General features: G+C 41.6%; 1 protein-coding gene across 8 annotated transcripts in view; it reads right to left on the reverse strand.

Annotated features, from left to right (window-relative positions):
* The window catches only part of GSK3B (glycogen synthase kinase 3 beta), a 140,850-nt gene that overhangs the window by 68,267 nt on the left and 44,995 nt on the right, over positions 1–27,588 (reverse strand). For all 8 annotated transcript variants that reach the window (XM_072991696.2, XM_072991700.2, XM_078386731.1 and 5 more), the window contains exons 3-5: positions 9,239–9,322; positions 7,921–8,031; positions 5,872–6,002 (exon numbers count right to left, since the gene is read on the reverse strand). In XM_072991696.2, coding sequence (XP_072847797.1) covers positions 5,872–6,002; positions 7,921–8,031; positions 9,239–9,322 — 326 coding nt within the window. The remainder of the gene's footprint in view (positions 1–5,871; positions 6,003–7,920; positions 8,032–9,238; positions 9,323–27,588) is intronic.

Consider the following 27,588-nt stretch of genomic DNA (forward strand, 5'->3'; position numbering starts at 1 on the left):
TTTATGGTTCAGCTCTCACTTCCATACATCACTACTGGAAAAAACATAGCTTTAACTTGCGGACCTTTGTCGACAAGGTGATGTCTCTGCTTTTTAAGCTGCTGTCTAGGTTTCTCATTGCTTTCCTCCAAAGAAGCAGGCGTCTTTTGATTTCATCGCTCCTGTCACCATGTGCAGTGATCATGGAGCCCAAGAAAGTAAAATCCATCATTGCCTCCATATCTTCCCCTTCGATTTGCCAGGAGGTGATGGGACCAGAGGCCATGATCTTAGTTTTTTTGGTGTTGAGCTTCAGTTCATTTTTTCTGCTCTCCTCTTTCGCACTCATTAAGAGGTTCTTTAATTCCTTCACACTTTCTGCCATCACAGTGGTCTCATCTGCATATCTGAGGTTGTTGATTTTTTTTTTGGCAATCTTAATTCCGGCTTGGGATTCATCCAGTCCTGCCTTTCACATGATGTATTCTGCATATGTTAAATAAGCAGGGAGACAATATACAGCCTTGTCCTACTCCTTTCCCAATTTTGAACCAATCAGTTGTTCCACATCCAGTTCTAACTGTTGCTTCCTGTCCCACATACAGATTTCTCAGGAGATAGATAAGGTGGTCAGGCACTCCCATTTCTTTAAATACTTGCCATAGTTTGCTGTGGTCTACACAGTCAAAGGCTTTTGTGTAGTCAATGAAGCGGAAGTAGATTTTTTTTGGAACTCTCTGGCTTCCTCTATAATCCAGCGCATGTTAGCAATTTGGTCTCGAGTTCCTCTGCCCCTTTGAAATCTAGTTTGTACTTCTGGGAGTTCTTGGTCCACATACTGCTGAAGCCTACCTTGAAGGATTTTGAGCACAACCTTGCTAGCGTGTGAAATGAATGCAATTGTACAGTAGTTGGAGCATTCTTTGGCACTGCCTTTCTTTGGGATTGGGATGTAGATTGATCTTTTCCAGTCCTCTGGCCAATGCTGAGTTTTCCAAACTTGATGGCATATTGAGTGTAGCACCTTAACAGCGTCATCTTTTAAGATTTTAAATAGTTCCACTGGGATCCCATCACCTCCACTGGCTTTGTTGTTATCCAGGTTTTCTAAGGCCCACTTGACTTCACTCTCCAGGATGTCTGACTCAAGGTCAGCAACCACACTAACTGAGTTGTCCAGGTCATCCAGATCTTTCTGGTATAATTCCTCTGTATTCTTAGTACCTCTTCTTGATGTCTTCTACTTCTGTTAGGTCCCTACCATTTTTGTCCTTTATTATGTCCATCTTTGCACAAAAGGTTCCTTTAATATATCCAATTTTCTTGAAAAGATCTCTGGTTTTTCCCTTTCTATTATTTTCCTCTATTTCTTTGCATTGTTCACTTAAGAAGGCCCTCTTGTCTCTCCTTGCTATTCTTTAGAAGTCTGCATCAATTTTCAGTAACTTTCCCTATCTCCCTTGCATTTTGTTTCCCTTCTCTTCTCTGCTATTTCTAAGGCCTCATTGGACAGCCACTTTGCTTTCTTGTATTTCCGTTTCTTTGGGATGGTTTTTGTTGCTGCCTTCTGTACAATTTTATGAGCCTCCATCCAGAGTTCTTCAGGCACTCTGTCCACCAAATCTAGTTCCTTAAATCTGTTCTTCATTTCCACTGTGTATTCATAAGGGATTTGGTTTAGATTATACCTGACTAGCCCAGTGGTTTTTCCTATTCTCCACCTTAAGCTTGAATTTTGCTATGAGAAGCTGATGATCAGAGCCACAATCAGCTCCAGGTTTTGTTTTTGCTGACTGTATAGAGCTTCTCCATCTTTGGCTGCAGAGAACATAATCAATCTGATTTCAATATTGGCCATCTGGTGATGTCCATGTGTGGAGTCGCCTCTTGCGTTGTCGGAAAAGACAGTTTGTGATCACTGTTACGGTAGCGATGATGTCATTCACCTGTCATTGCTGTGACTGGAGTTCATCTGCCTATAGCATGACAGGAGGTGGGACTTCAGAAGGTGAAGCCATGGTATTTAAGGGGGGAGTGAATGTGTGAGTCAGATAGGGTTTGAGATAGGGACTTGGTTAGGGACTTAGGGATTATACCTGTCATGTAGTACTGTGATATATTTTGAGAGAAGGTCTGAAAGAGAGTGTGTGTGTGATACTTTATATTGATTGCCTTATTATTTCGTTGATACAGTGATTTACCATTTCTTCTGTTATGATAAATAAACACAAGTTTTTATTTTAAAAATCATTTATTTGTCTGAAGAGTCTCAGATGAAGGAATGGTTGGTGGCAGCGTGAATAAAGTGTGTGTATGTAAGAGTGACGTGACACCTCCTTTGTGACGTGAGAGGAGGCTGTCACAATCACCAGCTTGTTCTCTTGACAAAACTCTATTAGCCTCTGCCCTGCTTGGTTTTGAACTCCAAGGCCAAACTTACCTGTTGTTCTTTTTATCTCTTTACTCCCTACTTTAGCATTCCAGTCCCCTATAATGACAAGAACATCTTTCTTTGGTGTCAGTTCTATGAGGTGTTCTAAGTCTTCACAGAATTGGTCAGTTTCAGCCTACTCAGCATGGGTGGTTCGTGCATAAACTTGGGTTACTGTGATGTTGAAAGGTCTGCCTTGGATTCGTATTGAAATCATTCTCTCATTTTTTAGATTATGTCCCATTAGAGTTTTTCCCAGTCTTTTGCTGACTATGAGGGCTACTCCATTTCTTCTACGGGATTCTTGTCCACAACAGTAGATATGATAATCGTCTGAATTGAATTCACCAATTCCTTTGATGTCAATGTTGATTCTTACCATCTCCTGTTTGACCACCTCCAGCTTACCAAGGTTCATAGATCTTACATTCCAGGTTCCTATGAAGTATTCTTCTTTGCAGCATCAGACTTTCCTTTCACTTCCACACGCGTCAGCAGCTGAGCGTCCTTTCGGCTTTGGCCCAACCACTTCATCAGCTCTGGAACTACTTGTCCTCCACTCTTCCTCAATAACATGTTGGACACCTTCCACCCTGAGGGGCTCATCTTCCAACATGATATCTTTTAGACTTTTGTTTCTGTCCATGGGTTTTCTTGGCAAAGATACTGGAGTGGCTTGTCAGTTCTTGCTCCAGGTGGATCGCGTTTAGTCAGAACTCTCCACTATTACCTGTCAATCTTGGGTGTCCCTGCACGGCATAACCCATAGCTTCTCTGAATTACTCAAGTCCCCTCACCACAACAAGGCAGCAGTCCGTGAAGGGACTAGTAACTATTGAACTACCCATAGTTACTAGTCATGATAACTATATATTACTTGCATTATCCTAAGCAATTTGCCTCTTTATACCAACTGCAAGGAAACATAAGCAAAGCCCTGAATATGTGACTATGTTCATATTCAATTTCTAGGCATCCCACAAGCATCTAGTTGGTCACTGTGGATTAAAAAAATGCTACACTAGTTAGGCCCCTGAATACAGCAGAATACAGAGCGTGTCCCAGGACCCTGGACCCTTTTCCCTAGGAAGCTGGGCTGAGGGCGAAGGCCAGGTATGTTTGCATGGATGTTTTGCTGAGTTTTTTTCTGAGGTTTCTTTTTGTCTCCTCACCACATGGCCTGGGGGTGGGGCCTATGGGTTGGGACTTTCTGCTTAAAAAGAGCGTGTCGCAAGACCCTGGACCCTTTTCTGAGGAAGCTGGGCTGAGGGTGAAGGCCAGGTATGTTTGCATGGATGTTTTGCAGAGTTTTTTCTGGGGTTTCTTTTTGTCTTCTCACCACATGGCCTGGGGCGCGTGAAATTCTCAAATTCTATCTCTGGCCTTAATATGGTAAATAGGAAAGCCAATTAGATTTGTGTAAGCCTGGCAGGCGGGAAAGTTTTAAGGGTCAGATGATACTTCCACACTATTAAAGAGCAGGCCGGGTAGGTGGGGCTCATCAGCCATGGAAGGCAGCCCATCTAGGAGAAAGAAAACTCTGAAATCAAACCTCCACTGCCTTGTGGCTATATCCACTCACGGAAAAGGCTTCAGGAGTTAACCTAGAGGCAAAATCCGGAGCTGGAGTCCCGAAGGCAGCTTGTGTCGTTCTGCCAACTCCTGCGACATTGCTGGAACCAGTTGTATTGGCTCTTGCCTTTCCATTGGACCATTTCAGCAATGTGGAGAGGGGGGATTTGCTGCTAGGGTAGCAGCCTATCCTCCATATTACCTTACCCGGGGTTTAGTGCTTGGAGTTTTACACCCTACAAATGCACCCTCAGCTTTTGATTCCTTCACCTGTTCTTTCTACTTCTCACCTCTTACTGTTCTGTTCAATCAAGTGAATTTGGGACACTAGGAGAGTATTAGCTAATATAGCAATGGTCTTTAAAATATGATGTCATAAAATCAGCAATCATAATGCTGATTCCCTGTGCTCTTACATTCTAAGTTACCATTCTTGCAAAAATACTTGATGTTTTATTCCTACACCATAATTCTTATTGAGGTATTTATTTAGTTAAGATTCTCCCCCCACCCAATCCTTTTTCTTCTTCCTTCTTTTCTTTCTTGCCACCAATATTGATGGCTTTTGTTAAGCTAAAATAGATACTGGTGGCTTCTGTTAAGCTCATCACGCATCATTGGCTTGGCTCACATTTCAAGGGGAAAATCTGACAATTGAGGTTCTGAGCAACAAGACACAGGTGTCTGAAACTAAACTTGAAATGCAAAAATATTTTTCAACAAGTACTATCTAAGGGATGTGATACTTGGATATATGGAATGCCTGTTAATCTATAAAAAGGAATCATAATGATGACTGTCAGAAGCAGAAAAACTGAAGGCAAAGATTGTGAGATCATTGTTGAAATAAAAAAAAATCATTTGCCCCATTCAGAAGTGAAAACAAACCAGTTTCTTGGTAGCCATGAAGTCAGATCAAGGCTGGGGAAACTGCAGTTCCACAAAACATTTTTCATTTACCTGGACCCCACAGGCAGCACTCACCAATTTTATCAAACTTGAAGTGGCTCGCTCTAGGAGCTCCTGGGGCCACACAAAAGGCTTTGGTGAGTTACATGTGGTTTGTGGCCTACATAATCCCAAACTCTGTTTTAGATCCTCCCCTTTTACATGCATGAAGGAAATATGGAGATTACAAATGCACCAAGAGACTCCAGATCACTCATCACTGTTACAAAAAAAAAACACCCCAAAAACAATAACATCTAGGACTGGCCCCATCATATAATTGCCTTACCTCCATGTCCAAAGTAGCACATCCTTTTCATATTATTAGGTAAGGAGGAACATGTTCTAACTCAGTGGTTCTTAACCTTTGTTACTCGGATGTTTTTGAACTGCAACTCCCAGAAACCCCAGCCAGCACAGTTGGTGGTGAAGGCTTCTGGGAGTTGCAGTCCAAAACTCTCGAGTAACCCAAGGTTAAGAACCAGTGTTCTAACTAACCCTTCCTTTAAAAATTTTTTTCAACCATGTGTATATACTAAACAGAGGCCTGGTCAAATCATTAATAACAGACACCTGAAGTACCTTCCCATACTACTCTTAAGTAATTATATTTTTAATATATCCCTTCTAGTCTCAGGGAAGACAGAATAACTTGATAAATTTACTTAGTATTCCCCCTATTATCATTTCTAATGTGCATTTGTAGCATAGGTTGCAACATGGCTTCTGAAGTTACACAGCTACTATTGCTATGTAACTTTATAATATATACCCAGTATTAAAATACAAACAACAACAATTCTGCAGTCTTCTGGCTTCTAAAAGAGATATTTAGGACTCTGCAAGTAGACTAATCAAAATTATCAAAACTAAACTCAATAAAAAGATCACTATGAAAATTATAAATATTCAATTATACAGTAGTAGCTTAGTTTACTTGCCTTCCAAAATCACAAAGTTTCAAGACAGCTGTGTCAGGATCCAGTAAAAGGTTCTGTGGTTTGATATCCCGATGGCATATTCCAAAAGAGTGAATATAGGCTAAACTTCGGAATAGCTGGTACATGTATAACTGAAACATAAAAGTAAGTCACATAATATACACTTTCTGCATCGTAACACTGAAAGATGCAAAGCTTCTTACTTTTCAGTTAGTTTACAAACTACAAATCTCAGAAGTAACTGTTTAAATAAAAAAACAGCAGGTGTTGCTGGGAGTTTCTGAGACAATAAAGTAACATATCCAGGCTCTGACATGACAAGTTTAAAATACAAATGTTCTAGAATACTAGAACATTAAAATACATAAATGTGATTAAAGGCAATCATCTACAATAGAATATATATAGAACTCTCTTTTCTTCATTATATGTGAACTTTTAAAAAATCCCTCGCCTTATACAAGTTTCCAAAAAATCTGCTAGGAACCTGAAAGCACTTAACATAGAAATAATTGATCAAAACAATTCCAAAATGTAATAAAAATTGCAGCAATATAATAAGCAGTCAAGTCCACAGCAAAATTTTCTTTATGATTTGGTCAGAAAAGATTTTGTATGCATTCTAGCTCCATCCTGTCCCATGAAAGAAATCCTTGAAGGAAATCCTAGAGAACTGCCCAACAGATTGTAGCACAGAATTGGTTCTATCATGAAACCAGACCTCTCCCAGATAAGAGATGCATATTTTATTGCATTTTCTTGTAGCACTCAAAGAATTTGTTGTTATGCTATGCCACACCACAAGAGGCTATCTGTTGTTGAAAATAGTGGCTGGGCGAGTGGTAATAAAGAGAGTAATAAAGAGACACTGTTACTGTTTAAAGGCATTAACAGGCTTCCTAAGAAACTGGGTGGAATTTCAAAGACAAGTAGTATCTCTTTAAGGTCTGCAAAAGAGTCAGATGAAAAGGTATCAGCTCCAAAGTACAGAAAGGATATTTACCAGCCATCTCTTGGTACCACGGCTGAGAACCTAAGAGCTGCTGTTGAGCACCCAACCCATATGTCTGATAGTGCTTTTTAACTTTTCAACAGTTTTGAGCACCAGAAACATTGTCCCTCCAAAGGGAAGGATCTCAATACAAGATTGGGTCCCAAGAACAGAATAAAGCCCAGTGTGCTGTCAAAATTATTGTTTCAGATTTGCAACTGGCCACTTGGTGAGAGGTACTGGTATGTTATTTCACCACCACTGTGGCTCCATGAAGAAACATTGTGCCACCTCTTGTGGCGAGTACTCCACCCAGCTTGTGATTCTGAAACTTCTTGACCTTCCATACTCAAAGATTTTTGTGTGTGTGTGCAGACATTCCCCTCAGTGACATCCACTTACAGGAAACTGGTATGAAATTTGTCCCAGAGGAATCTAGTATTCTCTTCCTAAATCTATCACTGCAGTCCAAAGACAAAAGTATGTAGTGGATTCATATTCAGAGAGATTTGATGTGATGGGACACTTAATTGTATGCAACAAGTGGTTTAGGAATTCAAATCTCAACATTATCAGGTTTCATGGCAGTGTATCAATTTGTTTTTATAGGAGAAGATTGGGTCGATCCACACAGCTTGAAAAACACAGGTTTGAAACAGCTGCCTCTGCTTGATGATCTCTGAGGTCCAGTAAATGAAAACTTCTCAACATTCCCTCAGAAAATGGTCTACTGTCATCTGAAAAAGGCAGATCTTGACTATCTACATCAGGAGTTAACAAGGCTGAAGTGACCCACAAAAACAACAACAGTTCCTCTGTTTAACAAAGGAGAACCCATCAAGACAGGTTCAACAGGACAACAGCCAGGTCTGCATGAATGCATGGCCTGTGGGACTGGTAGAAATGGAGCCAGACAGCATCAAAAGCAAACATTTCCATTAGAAGGAAGTACATGAGTGGAAGACCTCTGCATTTACACAGAGGAACCTGTGAACTTGGCCTACATCTGATGTAACAACCAACAAACAATATCAAACTTTTCTTTTCATTTCACTTACTTTCACAAATATCATGGGGAGTGTCTGCTTGGCCCGACTATAATGCCTGGCAACTCTGTATACTGTTTCAGGAACGTAGTCTAGAACCAAATTAAGGTATACCTCATCTTTCTAGAAGAGCCAAAAAGTAAGAAAACGGACATCATGAATTCATTTAAAAACACTACAAGAACAATATATTAAAAAACTGTGCATTTAGTATAGTAGGACCTCCACATCCACAGGATCAATATCCACAATTTCACTTATCCACAGTATGAAAATATTAAAAATATTCAATGAAAAAAATGAAATATGTATTTCCATAATGTAGTTACCAGAGTTGGTCACTAGAGAGAGAACCATAAACTATGCTATATAGAGAGAGTTTGCTATTATCCACAATTTCTGGCATGGGCTCTGAACCAACTCCCAGTGGATACCACGGTACTACTGTACACAATCACAACACATATAGAATAAAAGTCTTACCAAAGCATGTCTATGTTCAAATCAAGCAGTGTCCCAGGACAAATGCTTAAATTTTGGTGTATGGGATATGTTATGTTTGTAACTGCCATATCATGTAGTATATAAAGGTTTCATTGGATATAAGAACTACTGAATGTGATCATTTTAAACCATCTTATTTCAATATATGAAGAAAAACTTAAAGTATCTTATTCCAAAGTCTACTGGGACAAATGCACTTAAGAGAAACTAGATGCTATGAAGCACAGAATAAAAGAACTAGAGGAAACAAACCAAAACATTTTACAAACTGTAAATGCAACGTGTAAGAAGCATGAGGTTATGAGAGTTCCCAACCTGTGCCATTTGCAATTATACTTTGCAAATCACAGTTCAACTGAGCAGTCATAAAACTTTATTGTTGCCGATGTATTCATTCCATATGGAAGCTTATTCCTAGTTTGTTGGGAGGGGGATAAACTCAAAACAATGTTGCTATTTTGACAACATAATTCAACTTCTTTTTCCCTTTCTTTGAAGCACAGGGATCAATGCAAGGAAATGAGGGCCATTAGTGGTTGCCCAGCTGTCACCCTTTCCCCAATGATGCTAAGGAAACTAAATCCTATTAGGAAAATCACTTTTTGAATCCTACATCCTTGCTTCTGCCTCTTTTTGAAGTCATGCAATCACTCCTTCTTCTTGCCACGGCTAATTCACTCCCTTATTCTTTGCCTCTGGGGATAGGTACAGAGGATGGTGGCAATAATAAGAAATTGCCAGAGGTTGGCCCCACTGCTCACAAAACTCATCATACACAATCCTAAAGAACCAAATAATTAGCTTCTTGTATGCCTTTCCAACTCACCTTCTCTCCACTGGAGTAAAAGAAATAGCGCAATCTGACAATGTTACAATGATCGAGCTTTCTCATGATTTGAAGCTCTCGATTCTGAAAAGAAGAGTATTTGAAAGGTTATTTCTCAAAGGCATATACTTTTTATGAAATAATTTTCATTTTAGAAGATATAGCTGTGCTAGTCTGCTAGCATACCAGGCAAAAATAAAAACTCTTTAAAGTAAAACGTTGTGGTACTTTAAAGAGTAACTGCTATATTTTGTACGTCTGCTTCCTCATTTGTTATTCTTAAACAATTATTACCAAGCATGTTTTGTTATTGCAAACAGTAGCTTATTGTATCATACAAACCCATCTTCTGTTACCCACATCTTTATCCCTGTTTACAGGTTAAAGATAAGATGTTAGATTAATTAATAAATATTGATACCAGTGTAAGCACACCAGCACAAAGCCTGCCTAGGGGAAATACCATCATGTGTCACCATTGTATCCACGGAAAGTAAGGTAAAGGTTCCCCTTGACAATTTGTCCAGTTGTGTCCAAATCCAGGGCACAGTGCTCATCCCCATTTCCAAACCATAGAGCTAGCGTTTTGGTCTGAAGACAATCTTCCGTGGTCACATGGCCAGCGGGACTAGACACAGAATGCCATTACCTTCCCACCGAGGTGGTACCTATTCATCTACTTGCATTTCCATACTTTCAAACTGCATCATTTAAATGAGACTCTGCATGAAGAAAGACAGGTTACTTACCTGTAACCATGGTTCTTCTAGTGGACCTCTGTGAATTCACACATAAGGGTTAAGTCTGCGCCTGCGCTGATGTTCTCGGAGTATTCTAGAGCTAAAAGTAACCATTTTATGGGATGATCCCCCATGAGGCACATGTTCCTCCCACCCAAGATTCCCCTCAGTTCCTGCAATTTGTCCACCGGGCACGAGAGTTATACAAGAATAAGATACCCGTGACGGACAGAGGGGAGGATGGGTGGGTAGTGTGAATTCACAGAGGTCCACTCGAAGAACCATGGTTACAGGTAAGTAACTTGTCTTTCTTCTTTGTGGCCTCTGTGAATGCACACACAAGGGTGACTGGCAAGCTTAAGTTATTGGCAGGTGGGACATCACGGTAGGAAGGATGACAACACATTTCTGCCAAATCCAGTGTTATCACGTGTTCCTACATGTAGACAGTAGTGCTCTGTAAAGGTAGATGGCATAGATCATATTGCTGCATGGTAGATGTCAAGAATCTTGATTCTACTCTTGATACAGTGGAGGTAGACAGCACTCTGTGGAGCGAGCCTAAAGCTGATTAGACGGTGACTTGTCTGACCGCTGGTAAGCCATAGATACAGTCTGGGCCAGCGATCTAGAGATGGATAGAACGAAACTGGGCTTTCAAAATGAGAAGAATGAAAGCATAAAAAGAGCCTATCATCTGTTCAGAAGCTCTGGTAGTGTCCAGACAAATGCTGGTAAGCGTCTCACATCAATATCGTGGAGCATGTGCTCTAGAGGAGATGATGGTGATCTGAAGAATGATGGTAAGATGAAGAATAGATAAACATGAAAACTAGTCGAATAGGTTAGGAATGAGACATTAAAGTACAAAGTCACAGGTGAATCGGATCACAATCCGGCTATTTCGCGTGTTCCCTTGGCAGATATGACAGATACAGTGGTGCCTCGCTTAACGAGTGCCTCGCTCAACGATGAATTCGCATAACGATGGCCTTTGCTGGAAATTTTGCTGCCTCACCTAACGATGTTTCCTATGGGGGATTTTCGCATAACGATGTTTGGGACCTTGCTTCACTTAACGATGACAGTTTTAGGTCCCCTGTTTCCCTTAACATTTTTTTTTTACAGCCATGTTTTCGCTATTTTAAAAATATTCTAAAATGTTTAAAAAATGTTTAAAATGCTTGGAATCACTAGTGCACCTAATAAAACCTTCGTTAAAGTAATTTGGCTTCGTTCTGAGTCTTTTTGAATTTTTGGTGATTTTTTTTTTCACCATTGAAATGTATTGAATAGGCTCCTATTGGAACGGATTAACCGGTTTTCAATGGATTCCTATGGGAAATGGTGTTTCGCTTAACGATATTTTCACATAACAATGTTTTTAATGGAACCAATTAACATCGTTATGCGAGGCACCACTGTACTAGGAAGTAAGTAATTGTGCATTTGAAGAGAAAATGGGCTCGAATGGAGGGCACATGAGTGAATTTAGAATTATCTATAGACCATTGAGGAACAAAGCGTTGACATGGAGGATGGGTGGTACTGAGTCCTCTGAGAAGATGTGGGACCATAGAGTGAGACAAAAGTTATACTGGACCAGAATCATCTGGTTAATGGGCAACAGTAGCAGATATATAACATTTTAAAGTATAAATAGAACGGCCAAGCAGGCAACAGTTTCAAAGAAAGTTGGTAAGGTAGTTCTTTGTTGCAGTATATTTAATAAAGATCTCATTTATTTACGCATAGACATAGTTGACGGTTTTCGAGCTCGATCAAGCACTGATGTCAACATGGGAGTATTTGCCAGATTGTCAAGTTCATGGAGGATAGATTCGGATGGTAGACTATCCTTCCCTCCAGACGTGTCTGTCTATATCAATCTGAGACAGGCAAACTAGGATTACCTCGGTCACTATGGAGGTATTTGGACCGTGTTCGATTAGGAATTATGGTGATGGAAGACTGCCCGCAGAATAAAGGGTATCGGAGGGAAGAGTCATGGCAGAGTCCCTGTCCACTGTCATATGAACACGTCTCTGACTGTGGTTTTGTCCGCACCTGCACAGGAACAATAAAACCTGTAGTTGGCGTACAGACCAGCAAATACATCGTCGGTCGGTACTTACCAACGGTGACAGAACCGAACTTGTAATTACTTGGATTAGGGATCGTCCACTTGGTCGGACAGCAAAAGATGCCACTATTGGAGTGGTTCAAGGCTGAGTCCGGCTTGCTGTAGCACTGAAGCCGTGGAGGTCATGAATTTGGGGAGATTTTTTCAAACTAATGTTCTGTACCTTGTCAAACACCTTGTAGATGTTGAAAAATCGAATGGTAATGAAAACTAGGAATTACTGATTAGATGAGATAATAGTGTTGAGGGTGGAATCTGAAACTTATGTTAGAATACATGTAAAAAGGTTTCTGAGATCAAAGATGGGACGGATGCCTCCGTCCTTTCTATGTATATAATAGTACAGAAGTAGAAGCCATTGCATAAGCCAGATGCAGGAACTTGGATTATGACATGTTTGTCCAGGAGGCAGAGGTCTCTTCCTGGAAGATATAGAAAAAAGAGAGTAAGTCTAATGTTACTCAAAGAGGACCAAGAGATGTGGTGACATTCTTGTATGAACCAAAATGTCTGGGAGGCTGAAACTCCAGATACGGTTGAAAAGACTATGGGTAGAACTGAGAGAGGGACGAAAAGACCGTCAGTCCGTATATAATTTAGCTGTTTTCTTATTCTGTGTAAAAAAATTTTCTAGTGTCACCAGACATTCAATTCTGTCCTTTGTATCCTTGATGAGCCAGTGGATCCTAACTAGGTGAGCTTTCTATAGATACTGAGGATGTGACAGTAGTTGAAGCTCTTTGCGTGTCTAGCAGCAATCCTGTGTTGCTTTGCTAGAGTCGTGGTCTCAGAGTGAGAATTTATAAGCTCTGTTTTAATGGAATCCAAGAGAGGTAGAATCTTAGACCATAATTGCTCTAGGTAGGCGCCTATCGTGACTAATAGATGGCCCCATGGAGCAGAAGTGATTGAAGGGAGTAAGTCTCCCTGCCAAAGACATCAATGTTTCCGTATTCTTATTAGTAGGATTCAGGGAAATCATTTCTTGCTTTGGATAAATTTGTTCTACAATGATTGAAATGGGACTGGTGTCATCCCAAAATTTCTATATCATTTCCTCAAAACTTGTATTTATTATTTTATTTTATTTATTTTATTTATTTAATTTATATCCCGCCTATCTAGCCGTGGTGGACTACTCTAGGCGGCCTGTTATACATTCTTCCTAGATCTTTAAATAGGAGGTGACTTGGTGCAAGCATCCTTTATAAGCTTCAGCATAGTTAGTGTAATTGCTCAGCTAAGTGATGGCCAGGGTCTGGAAAAGGAGGTTCCTCCATTTCCAACCGAAGTCAACCGAGAAGTGAGCTGTGCAAATGAAAGAAGCACACTGAAGGTAACAGAGGATGATAATGAATCGCATCATGTTGAAGGGAGATTCGTTCAAGGAGTGAGATCCGAGTTTATGCTCAGAATTGGCAAATGTCCGATTTGAAGCCGGGACTGGTCGTGCTCGATCATAATGGGCTTCAACACAAGATGGATTGGAATTTGGGAAGCACCTTTTCCTGCCTCAGTGTAGGTATGGTAGAGAAAAAAACAAGGACAAAAATCTTCTCCATGTTAAGGTCGATCCTAATGGATTCAATGTAAAATCGGTTGGCATATGGAAATCATCCTTCCATGCTGAAGTGTTAATATCATGGAGAAACGGGAGCTTTAGCTGATCCATGTCTAGCACAAGAGAATGGGCTTTGAGAGGCATTGTTCCATGCCGAAGCATTGACGTGCCAGGGAAGGCAGAAATATTTATCTTGTCCATGTCAAGCCCATCCTAATGGGCTTGACGAGAAATGAACCGGCATATGAGAAGCATTGTTCCATGCTAAGGTATTGATATGCCAGAGAAAAGGAAGGATTCAGCCTGTCTATGTCAATCCCGATCAAATGGGCTTCGACGTGAGAAGACCCTGAACAAGAGATTCTTCCATGCTGAAGTGCTGAAATGCGTGCCTGTGTCGAGCACGATCACAGCAGGTTTTGACATGAGATGAAACAGCATATGAGAAGTAGAGCTCCATGTCGAAGTGTAGCTTATCCATGTCGAGCCCGACCAGAATGGGCTTCAATATGAAATGGACCGGCACATGAGGTATAGCGTCATGCCGAAGTGTAGTTTGTCTATGTCGAGCCCGACCAGAATGGGTTTTGACATGAGATGGATCGGCCTGTGTGCCGAGGAGTTGATATGCTGGAGACCAAACGGAAGTGTTTAGGATGTCCCTGTCGAGCTCGATGTGGTGAGGGACGCCTCTGTTTCTCCTTGTTCCTCATGAGATGAAAGAAGAGCCTCGAGCTCGAAATCTGGACTGTCAAATGCCCGCCCTAATATAGGGCTAAAAAGGGCCACGGCCGGACTGGACGGTAGCGCAGTCACTGAATGGCCAGTTGGAAGAGAGAGGCTACCGGGCGATCCCGGAGTCTGTGCAGGTGGAGCATGCACATTATCTCTTTCAGTGGCAGCTTCGCCAGTTTCCATCAATGATTCACCAGTCTCTCTCAATGATTGCTCATAGAGAGGCTTAAATAGTGGTGGTGAGACATACCTCCTTTTCACTCTCCTCTCCTCATGAGATAGAGGAAGAGACTTAAGCTCCAACTCTGGAACGTCAAATGCCCACCCTCATGTAGGTCTAAAAAGGGCCATGGCCGGACTGGACGGTAGCGCAGTCATTGAATGGCCAGTTGGAGGAGAGAGGCTACCAGGCGATCCCGGACTCTGTGCAGGTAGAGCTGGCACATCGTGTCTTCAGAGGCAAATTCGCTAGCCTCCGTCGAGGATTCCTCTGTTGATGTAGACTTAGATTTAAATGATTCCTTGGCATTGTCGGGCCCCCTTCTGAATCGAGGGGAAGCTATGTGAGAGGAAACTGGGACTGTCGCTTGATCTATTTTTCAGGTGACTAGACAGTGACTAGACAGCTGAAGTAGCCGAAAAAGCGGGGTAAAGGCAAACGCGTATAAGGAGATCCGTGTAAGCTGCTCCTATCTGGGTAAGATATAGCTTACTCAGGCAGAAATCATTAATGTGCCCGAGAGTCACAAAGAGGCCAAAAAAGGTGGGAAAGTAGAGAGAAGTAAATGGTTGAGATGTGGAGGGGGGTAAGCCAAACGGCTGGCAAGTGAAAACGAAAACAACTCACAGGGGATCATAGATTAGATAATTGAGAAGGGAAAGTTATCCAATTTAGAGGGAAGTGATCAATAAGCTAAGGAAAAACCCCTGTGGAAATAGCTCTAGTTCTCTGTAGAACTTTACAGTACGGCGGAAAAAAGTAACTGAGGGGAATCTTGGGTGGGAGGAGCATGTGCCTCATGGGGGATCATCCCATAAAATGGTTACTTTTAGCTCTAGAATACTCCGAGAATGTCAGCGCAGGCGCAGACTTAACCCTTATGTGTGCATTCACAGAGGCCACAAAGAAGAACAGTAACAAGTTCACTGTGCTCAGCAAATGCACTTAAGATAGGCTCATATCTCGGTTATATCTGACTTTCCTTCTGATACTACGAATGACAAAAACATGCCTAACTAGCATCTCATTACAGTGGTGCCTCGCTTAACGAGTGCACCGTATAGCGATGTTTCCGTATAGCGATCCCTTTTTCGGGATCGCTATACGGAAACATCCCCGATCGTCGCAATGGGGAAAACCCGCATTGCGAAGATCGGGTATTGCGGCGGCCATTTTGGAGCCGCCAAACAGCTGATCGGCGGTTCCAAAATGGCCGCCGGAAGCCCGGAAATGGCTGCCGGCAGCCGTTTTCGCGCCCTGCCCTCGCTTAGCGAAGGCGCGAAAATGGCTGCCGGCAACTGGAATCCTCGCTGAACGGGTAAGTAACAAAGGTATTGGAACCTTAAACTTCGTTTAATGCGTTTCAATACATTTCCCCTACCCGTTTAGCGACGATTTCGCATAGCGAGGGTTAATCCGGAACGGATTAACCTCGCTATGCGGGGCACCACTGTAGTTATATTATGCCATATTGATCATTTTGCCTGCATGTGCTCTATCATCATATTAGAGAGCTGCATATTAGAGATATGCATATCAGGGCTTGAAAAATGCACTCTTCCACTCGTCTGTGATGAGTGAAAAATGCTGCCCGATGAGTCACAGCTCCCTCCCTCCCTGCCTCCTTTCCCTCCACCTCTCTCTCTCTCTCTCTCTCTCTCTCTCTCTCTCACACACACACACACACACACACACACACACACACACACACACACACACACAAATCCTGCAGTCCTCCCCTCCCTGCTCCCATTACAAAAGGAAAACTACCCTCTTCTCCTAAGAAGGGAGTTCCAGTAGCACATAGAGATATAACTCTGCAGGAGAATGTAGAGTAGTCCCATGCTGGAGAATATGGAGATTCCCTGCTCCCAATTTCAACCAAATTTGTTGCTTAGCATAGTAAGTTGCACTAGAGCAGACTGAATGAATGAGTCAACTCCTCCATAAACTTCACTGATTCAAATGGGCCTACTTTAGTTTCAGCTTAAGTTACTTACTATGCTAAGTAATAAGATTTTGGCCATAAACTCAGTTGTTTATAACACATTAAATAAGAGTCTAAGATCACCAATGTCAAGTCACATTTCCCAAACTTTTTAAAGCTGAAGCACACTTTTTCCTGTATGAAAACTGAAAGACTTAATTCTTACACCTGAGAATGTGTACTTTCTTTACTTAAAGACAAGACCTCACATGAAGAGGAAACCATTCACTTAAAGTTTCTGCATGAGTCACTGTTCTATGTATCCTGTCTAACTGGAAGGATGCAATCCCAGATAAAGTGACTCACGCTGGTGGAGTCCACAGTCTCCTGGATATCCTTGATATACAGGAGTGTTCATCTATTTCTTCTGCACTGCAAATTCTCCTATCGCACATTAATGTGCCTCAGTACTGAGGAAAGAAAAAGTACACCCAGTACATTAGATGTATTTGAAAGGAGACGAAGAGCTCAAGGATTCAAGAAGCAAAGAATGGCTGCGTAATACTAACCTATATTTTGTTTTCTAGGAAGTTAATAAAAACCATAGTAACTGTAGCATAACACACACACACACAATACACATCTCTTTATGCTTCAATAATAAGGTTGAGAAGCAGTGGACAGAAATAGAATTATCGTAAGAGGGTAAACTTTCTTTGTGATGCAAATTCTCTTGTTTCAGAATATGAACATTTAATACTAAAATGATCACTGCATTCTCTAGTTTGTGGACATATAAGCAAATCCATACTATTACAAAATCTGCAATACACATCTTCCTGGAACACAGTTTCTCTTTACACTGCAAAGCAACATTGCTACTGCTGCAACTGAATTCTTCTAAATTAAGAATTAAATTCTTGGTATAATATAGTAAACATTTCAGAAAAATTCCCTCATTCTGTACTACGACAGACCTGTATCATTCTCAGATAGAACATTTAACTCAAATTAACATTTTGGAGATCTAAAAGGAAAGTACATTTTGACTATAAATAACATACCTTTTCAATACAACTTATATATCAAAAATAACAGCAGAATGAATGCCTACTACTACTTTTATTTCTTCAATACATTAGTATATGTTTGATAGACAATGAAATAGACCTAGCAAGTTCAATTCCAGCTCAGGGAGTAAACTAATTACAGTATTCTACTGTTTTGCTTTTTCTTTCACATAAGAACATACATACTTACTAAAGGTGTAATATACATCTAACTAGAACAGTGTTTTATGTACAGTAGTCATCAGATGAAACATGAAAAACTGAATTATTCCTAAGACAAATGGGACTCACCTGCAGTATTCCTGTATTGTCACTAGGCACTCAGGTCCTTTTCTAACTGATTATTCATTTCCATAATCCTTCTCACACCAGTGAGTATTCTATGGCCATTTAGCACACTGACCTTACTGAGCTGTTTTGGGGTTTCTGTCATCGTTTACACCACCAGGGAATACTACAAGTTTGTGTATGCACACACCTGTTTCCATAAATGCTGAAACTTATTCCACGCCTTTTGCTACCTCTCTCACACACATGGAGTTTGAATACATAAAGACTGGCATTCAATTCTGAGCTTCACAGACAGAAGAGATAATCAGGCAGAATTCATTCTACAGAGCCAACACCATTATGCGAACATAATATTAAGATCCTACATGTAGTTGAGCTGAGTACTTAATATGCCAAAAGGGGCAAGACAAAGCAGGTTTACATCAATTATCTGTTATATTTGGCAGAGAAGTCAAATCAGATGCACAACTACACCAAGAATCACTCAACATGCAATATTAAAGGAGAAAAAAAATTTTCACTGTAGCAACTAAAGTTGATATATGACTAGCTTCTCCTTACTTCCTGGTAGAAGAATAAGAGGCAATCATAATAGCATGTAGTTAACACACATATTGCAATAAATTAGTATCTGGTGGATACTCTGACATTTCAAGTGAGGCTCAAAGCGTGAAAATAAGTAGTTCAGCAATACATATAGTAAAGATAACAGGAACAGATAAATGAATGAGGTCTCTTACAGTGGAAGCCATCAGACCTAAAGGCCTCTGGAGGTGACAAGCTCATGAGAAGCTCTGAGTTCTATTTTGGTCAACACTAGCCCTCTCTCTACACTAAGTATTTGGCAAGTTTGAAACAGAGAACTACATCCATTAAAAAAATCTTCTGAACTGGGATCAAGGTAAATTAATCCTGAATCTGCAAGCAGAAAAATGATTCTTCTAGATATGAAAAATCTGTTTCTTCATGCCTAAAGGCAGGCAACTTCTGGAAATGTCTTGGGTACAAATGAACTAAAAATTATGCATCAAAACCTGAGGTCAATATGAAAGCAAGCAGCTTGAAGATCCAGAGCAGCAAACCAAGCACGTCTATTCTGCAAAAGCAACACTCACTTCAGTGAGATCATTTTGAATTTCCTGTTGTAGATGAACCTCAGATACAAAGCAGATACGACATTTCCCTTTCTTCACTACAGAATACTTTGAATTCATATGTTACAAATTTAAGCTCCTTCTTCTGAGGCAATTTTGGTACAGCAATGTTTCCTGCAGAGCAGGCAAGGAAGCATCACAAACTAAGAGAACAGTAGCGTCGTAACCGCCTCCATTGTCTTCCTGGTCTCCAATACCTTCAGGCCTTGCCCTTGATGCAAAAGTCATGGAATAGGACCCACAGACATCAGAGAAGGTGTAAAGAATAATGGAAACAGCTCCCTATTCCTCTGACTATGATAAAGCAGTTGCAACCACCATCCTCCTTATCTTTGATGTGAGCAAAGGAAGTAGGGGAGAAAACAGTATGACCAAGCGGGGGAAGGACCGTGGAGTGACTGGTGACATCTATCCTATATATCTGGCCCATTAGGGCTTGAAAAGTCCTTCCGAGATGACAATGTGAAGGGAAGAGATGTATGAAAATATTAAAGCCCAGAACAAGAAATACTACAATGTCGATTTCCAAAAGGGTATGCATGTCAATATGTTTGAGCAAAAGCAAGGCTGAAAGCACCATAGAGAACAACTGATTTATTATGGTATAAGCTTTTTGGACCACTTCACCTGATGAGGCATGCTGGGGCTTAAAAAAAGCATAAGAACACAGTCCTGGTCAACCATTACTCAAGCCAGTGCTCTGAACGTGTTTAAAGAGGTGTGCCTAGAGTGCCCCCCAACTGTTATGTTCTTCATGATTTTAGCACCAAGCCTGAAGAGGAGAGATTCCTGCTTGCATGTAGGTCCTGCAAGCAAACAAGAGCCCTAGAAAATCTGGGGAACCTGTCCTCTTCAGACTGGGAACTGAAAGAATGAAGAACACGATGGCAATGGAGAGTAGAAGCTAAACATGTGCCCCAAATATGCTCAGAACACAACTGCTGGATAACTCAATGGTTTAGAAAGATGCTTATTGCTATGTCTCCTGAAACTCAGACCCAAAAATGCATTTCTGCACTAGAATCTGCTGTAATTTTCATGAGACTATCATACAGCACTGTTTATAGTAATTTTATTTTCTCCTAGTAATCAGATGGCAAAAACTAACATAGCACAAAGTACAGCAATTTGCCTCTCACTAGTTTCTTTGCAATTTTGTTTCTACAGAATTAAGACATGTATATATTTGTGGCTGCAAACCCACATATACTTTAGTAGGCAACAATACATAGAATATTTTTTTCCTAAATAATCATGTATAATCAATGTGTAGCCTGTATAATTAAAAATTGTAAACTGCCCGGAGAGTGCTTGTAGCGCTATGGGGCGGTATATAAGTCCAAAAAATAAAATAAATAAAATAAATAATAATTTTTCCCGTAAATTCTGTAAAAATTCCAAGTAATAAAGCCAAGCATTTTATGTTGCCAAAGCAGTAAAATAGGATTTTAGCTTCAGAAGACCTAAGCATTAGATACACGTCAAACACCCCATGTTTAATTCCCTTTCCCGCCCAAAAAAACAAACAAACCACTAGGCAAGCATTTTTTTCCCCTTATTACTTATGATTGGGAATTTACAGTTCTATGCACAATCACAGATCATTGTGCCATGCACAATACAGCACACAGACTGATCTGTGTTCTGAAGGCTTGCACTTTCCTGCTGCAGTAACAAAAAATTACTATGATGGCAAAAATAAAAGGGAGGAATGGAGGGGAAAAAATAAAATACTGCAGCTCTTTAAAGACTAACAGATTTCAGAGTGAGCTTTCATAGATCAATTCTACTTTGTCAAACACAAGGGCCAAAATCCTCTTATATAACTATGGTGCAACTTTTGGAGGCAAATTGCCCCAAGTTAAGAAATCACTGTAGCCATTATTGGTTGCATGCTCAATCATACAACTCAGTACGCAACTGGTAATGTCTACAGTGATTTATTAACTTGGATCATTTCACTTCTCAAAGTTACACTATTTGTGTACCACCAGCATAATCAGGTAAAAAGGTCAGAGCCAAGGAGTGCAAATATATGTCCAAGTGAGGATACAGACGAAGAGACAATGGTTCATTAACACAGTAATGAAATTATCAAGCTGCTAATCAGCTAACCCTATTAATCAAGTACAAATAAACTAGATATGTAAAAATAGTGTCAATCCTCGTGCACACTGATATTCAGAATTAAAATGGACCCTCTTGAATCTTCAGCATTATTAAACTGGATCTATCCAAGACCACCACCAGATTAACAAACTAGTGACTACAGACTGTACAGTAAAATGAAAGACCACCATGGAGTGACAGAGGGTAGATACCTTATGTTTGTTGTGGCTTATTTCAGGATTGAATGGGTCAGATTTCTTCTAAAAAAAAAATCTGTACCTCAAATATGTACAGGACACTGCACTAGAAAGCACTGGATCTGGTTTATTTTCACTAGTCCTCCTTAGTCCTGAAGCTTTTCCTGGAATGCTGTGCATAATATGGAAAAGGTTCAGGACAGCCTTTCTGCTTGCATAGTACTTGAAAAGGCAGAATTCTGACAAAAGAACAAAACACCTGTTTTGACTTCCTTGGCAGAATAGGAGTGTCACTGCTTACTAAAAAGCTTTCACCTACAAAGGGAAAATCATCATTATTCATTCTGCTCTCATTTGGGTTATGTGTGCATCTTGATCATGCATGTCTACAATTAGACAACCAAGACAATTGTCGTCTCAGTGGTACAAGTATATTTTACATTTGTATGAACAACATGAATCTGCAGTCTGAGCTGTCTTATACCCTCTCACCTTGTAACCCAGGTTTTTCTCTTTCCCTTGCCTGTGCTGATATGCTCTAAAGGGCAGTCTGGTAGTGTCTTGTAACGATTAGTGATCTTAAAAGCTAAAATAGTCAGTGAATAAGCCTTGCATCCAATGATAAAAACAGGATGCTCACTTGTACCATTTGCAATGTGAGGATTTCAGGCAGGTCAAACTATAGCCATCTATAGATTCACACTAATGCAGAGCCACCATTCAGAACATTCCAGTTGGAGAGAATCTGGGCAGTAACCATGTCCCATATTTATAGCGATTGTCCTATCACGCAGATCCCGAGTTCAAAACTCTGAAAGACACATTGGCAAAGTCCAGCTGCCAACAGGCACCAAAATGTGGAGGAAGGACATGATCTGTAAATGTAGATGATCATTCTAAGAACAAATGTTACAGAGAAGCAGCCTGTTTTTCTTTATTGTGAACTATAGGCATTCACATTAATGGGTGAGGATCAATGGTCTTACTTTTAGAAACAAAAAAGATATGCAGAGGTAAACTGGTAGATATCTGCACCCTCTGGAGCACTATGGAGAGAACAGCTCTTCCAAAGGGAGTGTTGCTGCAAGACCTGGTATCCAGACAATAAATGTCAGATGAAGGTTAACAGCAGGGACCAGGTCTCGGCTCAGCTCATGTAAGGTAAGTAGACACTTCCATAAAATGTAGTAGAAATGGCCACAGCTCTGGCCAAATGGTGTGAGTCTCGTGACTAGTCAGCAAGCCAATGTGATTTTTTTTTCACAGCTGAATTAGCAAAACTTTGAGAAGAAAGGAGAGCCCCCCCCCCTTTTAAGCTACAACAGGTGCCAAGTAAATCAGGGGAAACGCCTAAAAGAAGCTGCTTTGTGGATGTAAAAAGCCAGCATTCTTTTCATATTTAGCATGTGGAGACCTTTACACATCAGCATTGAGGCTGTGAAGAGCAGAATTCATATATCTGCCAAAGTGGAAATCAAGGTACAATCTTGGCCAGAAGAAATGTTATGTCCTCTAGAGCAGTGGTCCCCAAACTTTTTAATGCCAGGGACCGGTTTTGTTGAAGACCATTCTTCCAAGGACTGGGGAGGGGGGCTGCCACCGCCGGCATCCATGAGTGGGGGGCGTCTGTGCATGGGGGTACTTGTTATGGAGTAGTATGTTATGCCATCATTTAAAGTGCCTCTGAGGAATCCCAAATAAGATCAGCTGTGCTAGTAGGTCTTTTCTGACATTTTCTTAGTCACATCCTACAGCAGAAGCCATGGTCCACAGAGAGCTTTCAAAGCATCAGAGAAATCTCACTGTTAAAAAGGTATCAGTCAGGAGAAGGGTATAAAAGAATTTCCAAGGCATTAGATATACCATAGAACACAGTGAAGACAGTCATCATCAAGTGGAGAAAATATGGCACAACAGTGACATTATCAAGAACTGGACATCCCTGCAAAATTAATGAAAAGACTAGAAGAAAATTGGTCAGGGAAGCTGCCAAGAGGCCTACAGCAACATTAAAGGAGCTGCAGGAATATCTGGCAAGTAGTGGCTGTGTGGTACATGTGACAACAATCTCCTGTATTCTTCGTATGTCTGTGCTATGGGGTCGAGTGGCAAGACAGAAACCTTTTCTTACAAAGAAAAACATCCAAGCCCGGCTAAATTTTGCAATAACACATCTGAAGTCTCCCAAATACATGTGGGAAAAAGTGTTATGGTGTGATGAAACCAAGGTTGAACTTTTCGACCATAATTCCAAAAGATCTGTTGGTGCAAAAATAACACTGTGCATCACCAAAAGAACACCATAACCAGAGTGAAGCATGGTGGTGGCAGCATAATGCTTTGGGGCTGTTTTTCTTCAGCTGCAACAGTGACCTTAGTCAAGCTAGAGGGAATTATGAACAGTTCCAATTACCAATCAAGATTGGCACAAAACCTACAGGCTTCTGCTAGAAAGCTGAACATGAGGAGGAACATCATCTTTCAGCATGACAACGACCCAAAGCATACATCCAAATCAACAAAGGAATGGCTTCACCAGAAGAAGAGTAAAGTTTTGGAGTGGCCCAGCCAGAGCCCAGACCTAAATCCAATTGAGTATCTGTGGGGTGATTTGAAGAGGGCTGTGCACAGGAGACGCCCTTGCAATCTGACAGATTTGGAGCATTTTGGCAAAGAAGAGTGGGCAAATATTGCAAAATCAAGATGTGCCATACTGATAAGACTCAAACCCAAAAAGGCTAAGTGCTGTAATGAAATCAAAAGGTGCTTCAACAAAGTATTAGTTTAAGGGTGTGCACACAGATGCAACCATATTATTTAAAATTAACAGTGTAAACTTTAGATTACATACTAAATTATGTTTAATTATTTAAATGAATTTGTTATCTTGCTGTACTGCAAGTAAAAATGCACTTATTGTGTGCAGGTAAGCTCAGGTATCACAGTTGCTCAGTCCTGCCTGCTTTTATGGTCCTTAGGTTGTTGGCATGTACTGTTGATGCTTCCAATTTATGGTGAGTCTATGAGTGGCGTCCAAAATGTCTTATCACCAACAGCCCTGGTCAGCTCTTGCAAATTCCAGCCTGTGACTTTCTCACTAGAGTCAATCCAAGTTATACTGGACTTTTCTATTTTCCTGTTATAAAGCAACTGGACTGAGTCTTCAGGTGCTGTTTCTACATTACTAGTCACAGCCCAAAACTAGTGATGTCAACCAAGGCTGCTGGAAAGAAGAAGATAAATCACTTTTCCTGCTAATCTTCAGCATCTGGCATTAATGCTGCTACAACTACTAGCTAATTCTAAGTCTGTAATCATAGATACACACAGAGTCCCATTGAATTTAACAGGCTTTACATCTAGATGTCTGTTGGAAATGTACGTAAGACGGGACTGTTATTGCATTTTAAACCATTCCTGAAAGTTGCCAGAGATCAATTAAAATCCAATGAAAGAACCTAGATCTATCACCTCTATTCCCAAACCTTCAGTTAATCGCTGGAGAGGCTGTAATGCTTTCAAGCAAGGCCCATAAACACTGGCGGGGCTGAGAAGAGACTAAATGGATCTACTGCTATTGAAGAAGAATACTATAACAGTGGAAGGACCCAATGTGGCATGGCACTTAGGGTGCTACACTAGGACTCCGGAAACCTAGATTCAAATCCTCGGTGGGCCAGGAAAACTCACTGGGTCTGTGCGTGGCAGTGATAAACCATTTCTTGGAACACTTTGTTACATACACCACTGATGTTACCTGTCTGTCATGGGTTTGGAGGGAAAGTTCCATCCTATGGGGAGTGGAAGGCGGGACATCAGGAGGAGGGGCTGTACTGTATATATATGTGGAGCTTGTAAGGAGAAGCTGGAGAAGAGCTGAGAGAAGAAGCTTGAGTGGGAGTCTGTGTGTCAGACAGGGTACTACTGTGTGTCAGTCAGTACCAACCTGATAGGTTCAGGTGTCTGTATGGTTAGCCAGAACTGATAGGTTCAGGGTCTGTGCTTCAAGTTAAGTGTTCTGTGTGAACCAAACTGTGTGTATGTATGATTGAGACTAAGCCACGTTACTGTATCTTATTCACTTGATCATTTTATTTTCCCTGTGTGTTGTTTAAATAAACCTTATTCCTTTATTTGTTAAAAATCCATCCCTGGTCTGTGTGACTTCTTATAGGGAATGGTTGGTGGCAGCTTAGTGAAACTGTGGCATATCCCAGTAGGTCTGGGTTTGTCACACACTTCACTAACCTTATTTAACATTGCCTTAAATCAAAAGAGAAAGACTTGCCAGCAGGGAACAACAGTCACTCAAGTAACCGCCTGGCGCCTCCTGCCGTGCGGAGGGAAGGCAGGCTGGTTTTTATCTTGCCGAGGCCAGTCCTGCGACCAGGGCAGAAGGCAACAGGCGGCTTGCCATGGCGCTGGCGGAACTGGCAGCCAGGCTCAATTGCATCGAGTAGAAGAACTGGGTGAATGCCAGGCACAGCTTGGTGCTGTAGTGGGCCACCTTGCAGCGCTTTGCCAGGGAGCAAGTCCAGGCTTTCCACCGGCAGCTCTTCAACTGCGACGACGCCCATCTCAGCCCACCAGGCCATCGGTGCAGCAGGCAGTGCGCCCCTTGCGGCAAGCAGGTAAGGCCCATGCACCTGACCACTGACCTCCCTCTCCAGCTTCCCTGGCAGTCACAGAAGAGAGCTCTTGGCTGGCAACGGGCGCAAGTTCACTCCAGCTTTGTGAGGTGCAGCCAGCGCATCATTGGGCAGATTGGCTTCTCGCCATTTTCCTGTCCCTGCCCTCTCCTCCCTCGCGTGAGGGGCAACGAAGCCATGCACGGCCCTTCCTGCGAGAAGAAATCCATTCCCCCCAGGGTGGGTGTTTCTGTATGTGCTTGTGCTCTGTTGAGCCAAGAAGACTGACTGTGGCTCATTGCCCACAGTTACACCACATTTCTCAATTTATACAATTCACAACCACCCCAATTCGCAAAGCAACTGTGAGGGGGGGGGGAGTGTGGGGGGGAGGTCTGTCTTGGACCGGCACCAGGCCGCGGACCGGGGGTTGATGACCTCTGCTCTAGAGTAACACTTTCTCCAGGTAACAGTGAAAGTAGGGCTGGACTGCTCTTAGAACACAAATATCCCTTGCAAAATGCATTGATGTAACAGCCACCAAGAAAGCTGTGTTGCAATCAGGCATTCCAAAGAAGCAATGGCCAAAAGTTCAGAAGATTTCATAAACTGAGCCAGATAAAGGCTCCAGGGTGAAAGAGAAAGGGAAATAGAAGGAAATCTATATTATGCACCATGCAGAAAATTTTTAACCTCTGGAATTCTAAAACAAGAAGGACTGAAACCTAACAAGCAGGGTCAAGTGAGCCTACCAAGCTGCTAGATATGTTTTAATAGATGAAAAAGAAAAACCTCTATCCAACAAAAGAAGCTAGAACTTTATAACCTGGTGAACAGAGCTGTTTGGGATCAAACAAGTGGAACTTGGCAAGTGAGGGGAAAAACCCTGCCATCTGTACATATAAGAGATGTCTTCTTGTATCCTGCATTATTCTGATGATTCTGTGACGAACTGGATTCCTCCACATGGTCAAGCAGAAAGTGATGATAAAAAGATGAAGGTTCAATCCCAACTCTCTGGAGATTACATCTGGCTTGATATCTGAACTTGAGGACAAGGGGAACCATAGCCGGTGCAAATACCACAGAACTATTAGGATTCTCACTAAGGGACGTGGTGGCGCTGTGGGCTAAACCGCAGAAGCCTGTGCTGCAGGGTCAGAAGACCAGCAGTCGTAAGTTCGAATCCACGCGACGGAATGAGCACCCGTCGCCTGTCCCAGCTCCCGCCAACCTAGCGGTTCGAAAGCATGCAAATGTGAGTAGATAAATAGGTACCACCTCGGTGGGAAGGTAAACAGCGTTCCGTGTCTAAATCACACTGGCCATGTGACCACGGAAAGATTGTCTTCGGACAAACGCTGGCTCTATGGCTTGAAGAGCGGGATGAGCGCCGCCCCCTAGAGTCGGACACGACTGGACAAAAATTGTCAAGGGGAACCTTTACCTTTACCTTTATTAGGATTCTCTGTGCTGGTTGTTCTTCAACACAAAGCTGGTGAGCAGCAGGAAGAAGAGATGCATGTACAGCCTCCTCCTATATCATGATTGAGTGAGGCATTAAATCCCATTAAA

Source organism: Pogona vitticeps, chromosome 2 (genome assembly GCF_051106095.1).
Source record: "Pogona vitticeps strain Pit_001003342236 chromosome 2, PviZW2.1, whole genome shotgun sequence".
Classification (NCBI taxonomy): Eukaryota; Metazoa; Chordata; class Lepidosauria; order Squamata; family Agamidae; genus Pogona; species Pogona vitticeps.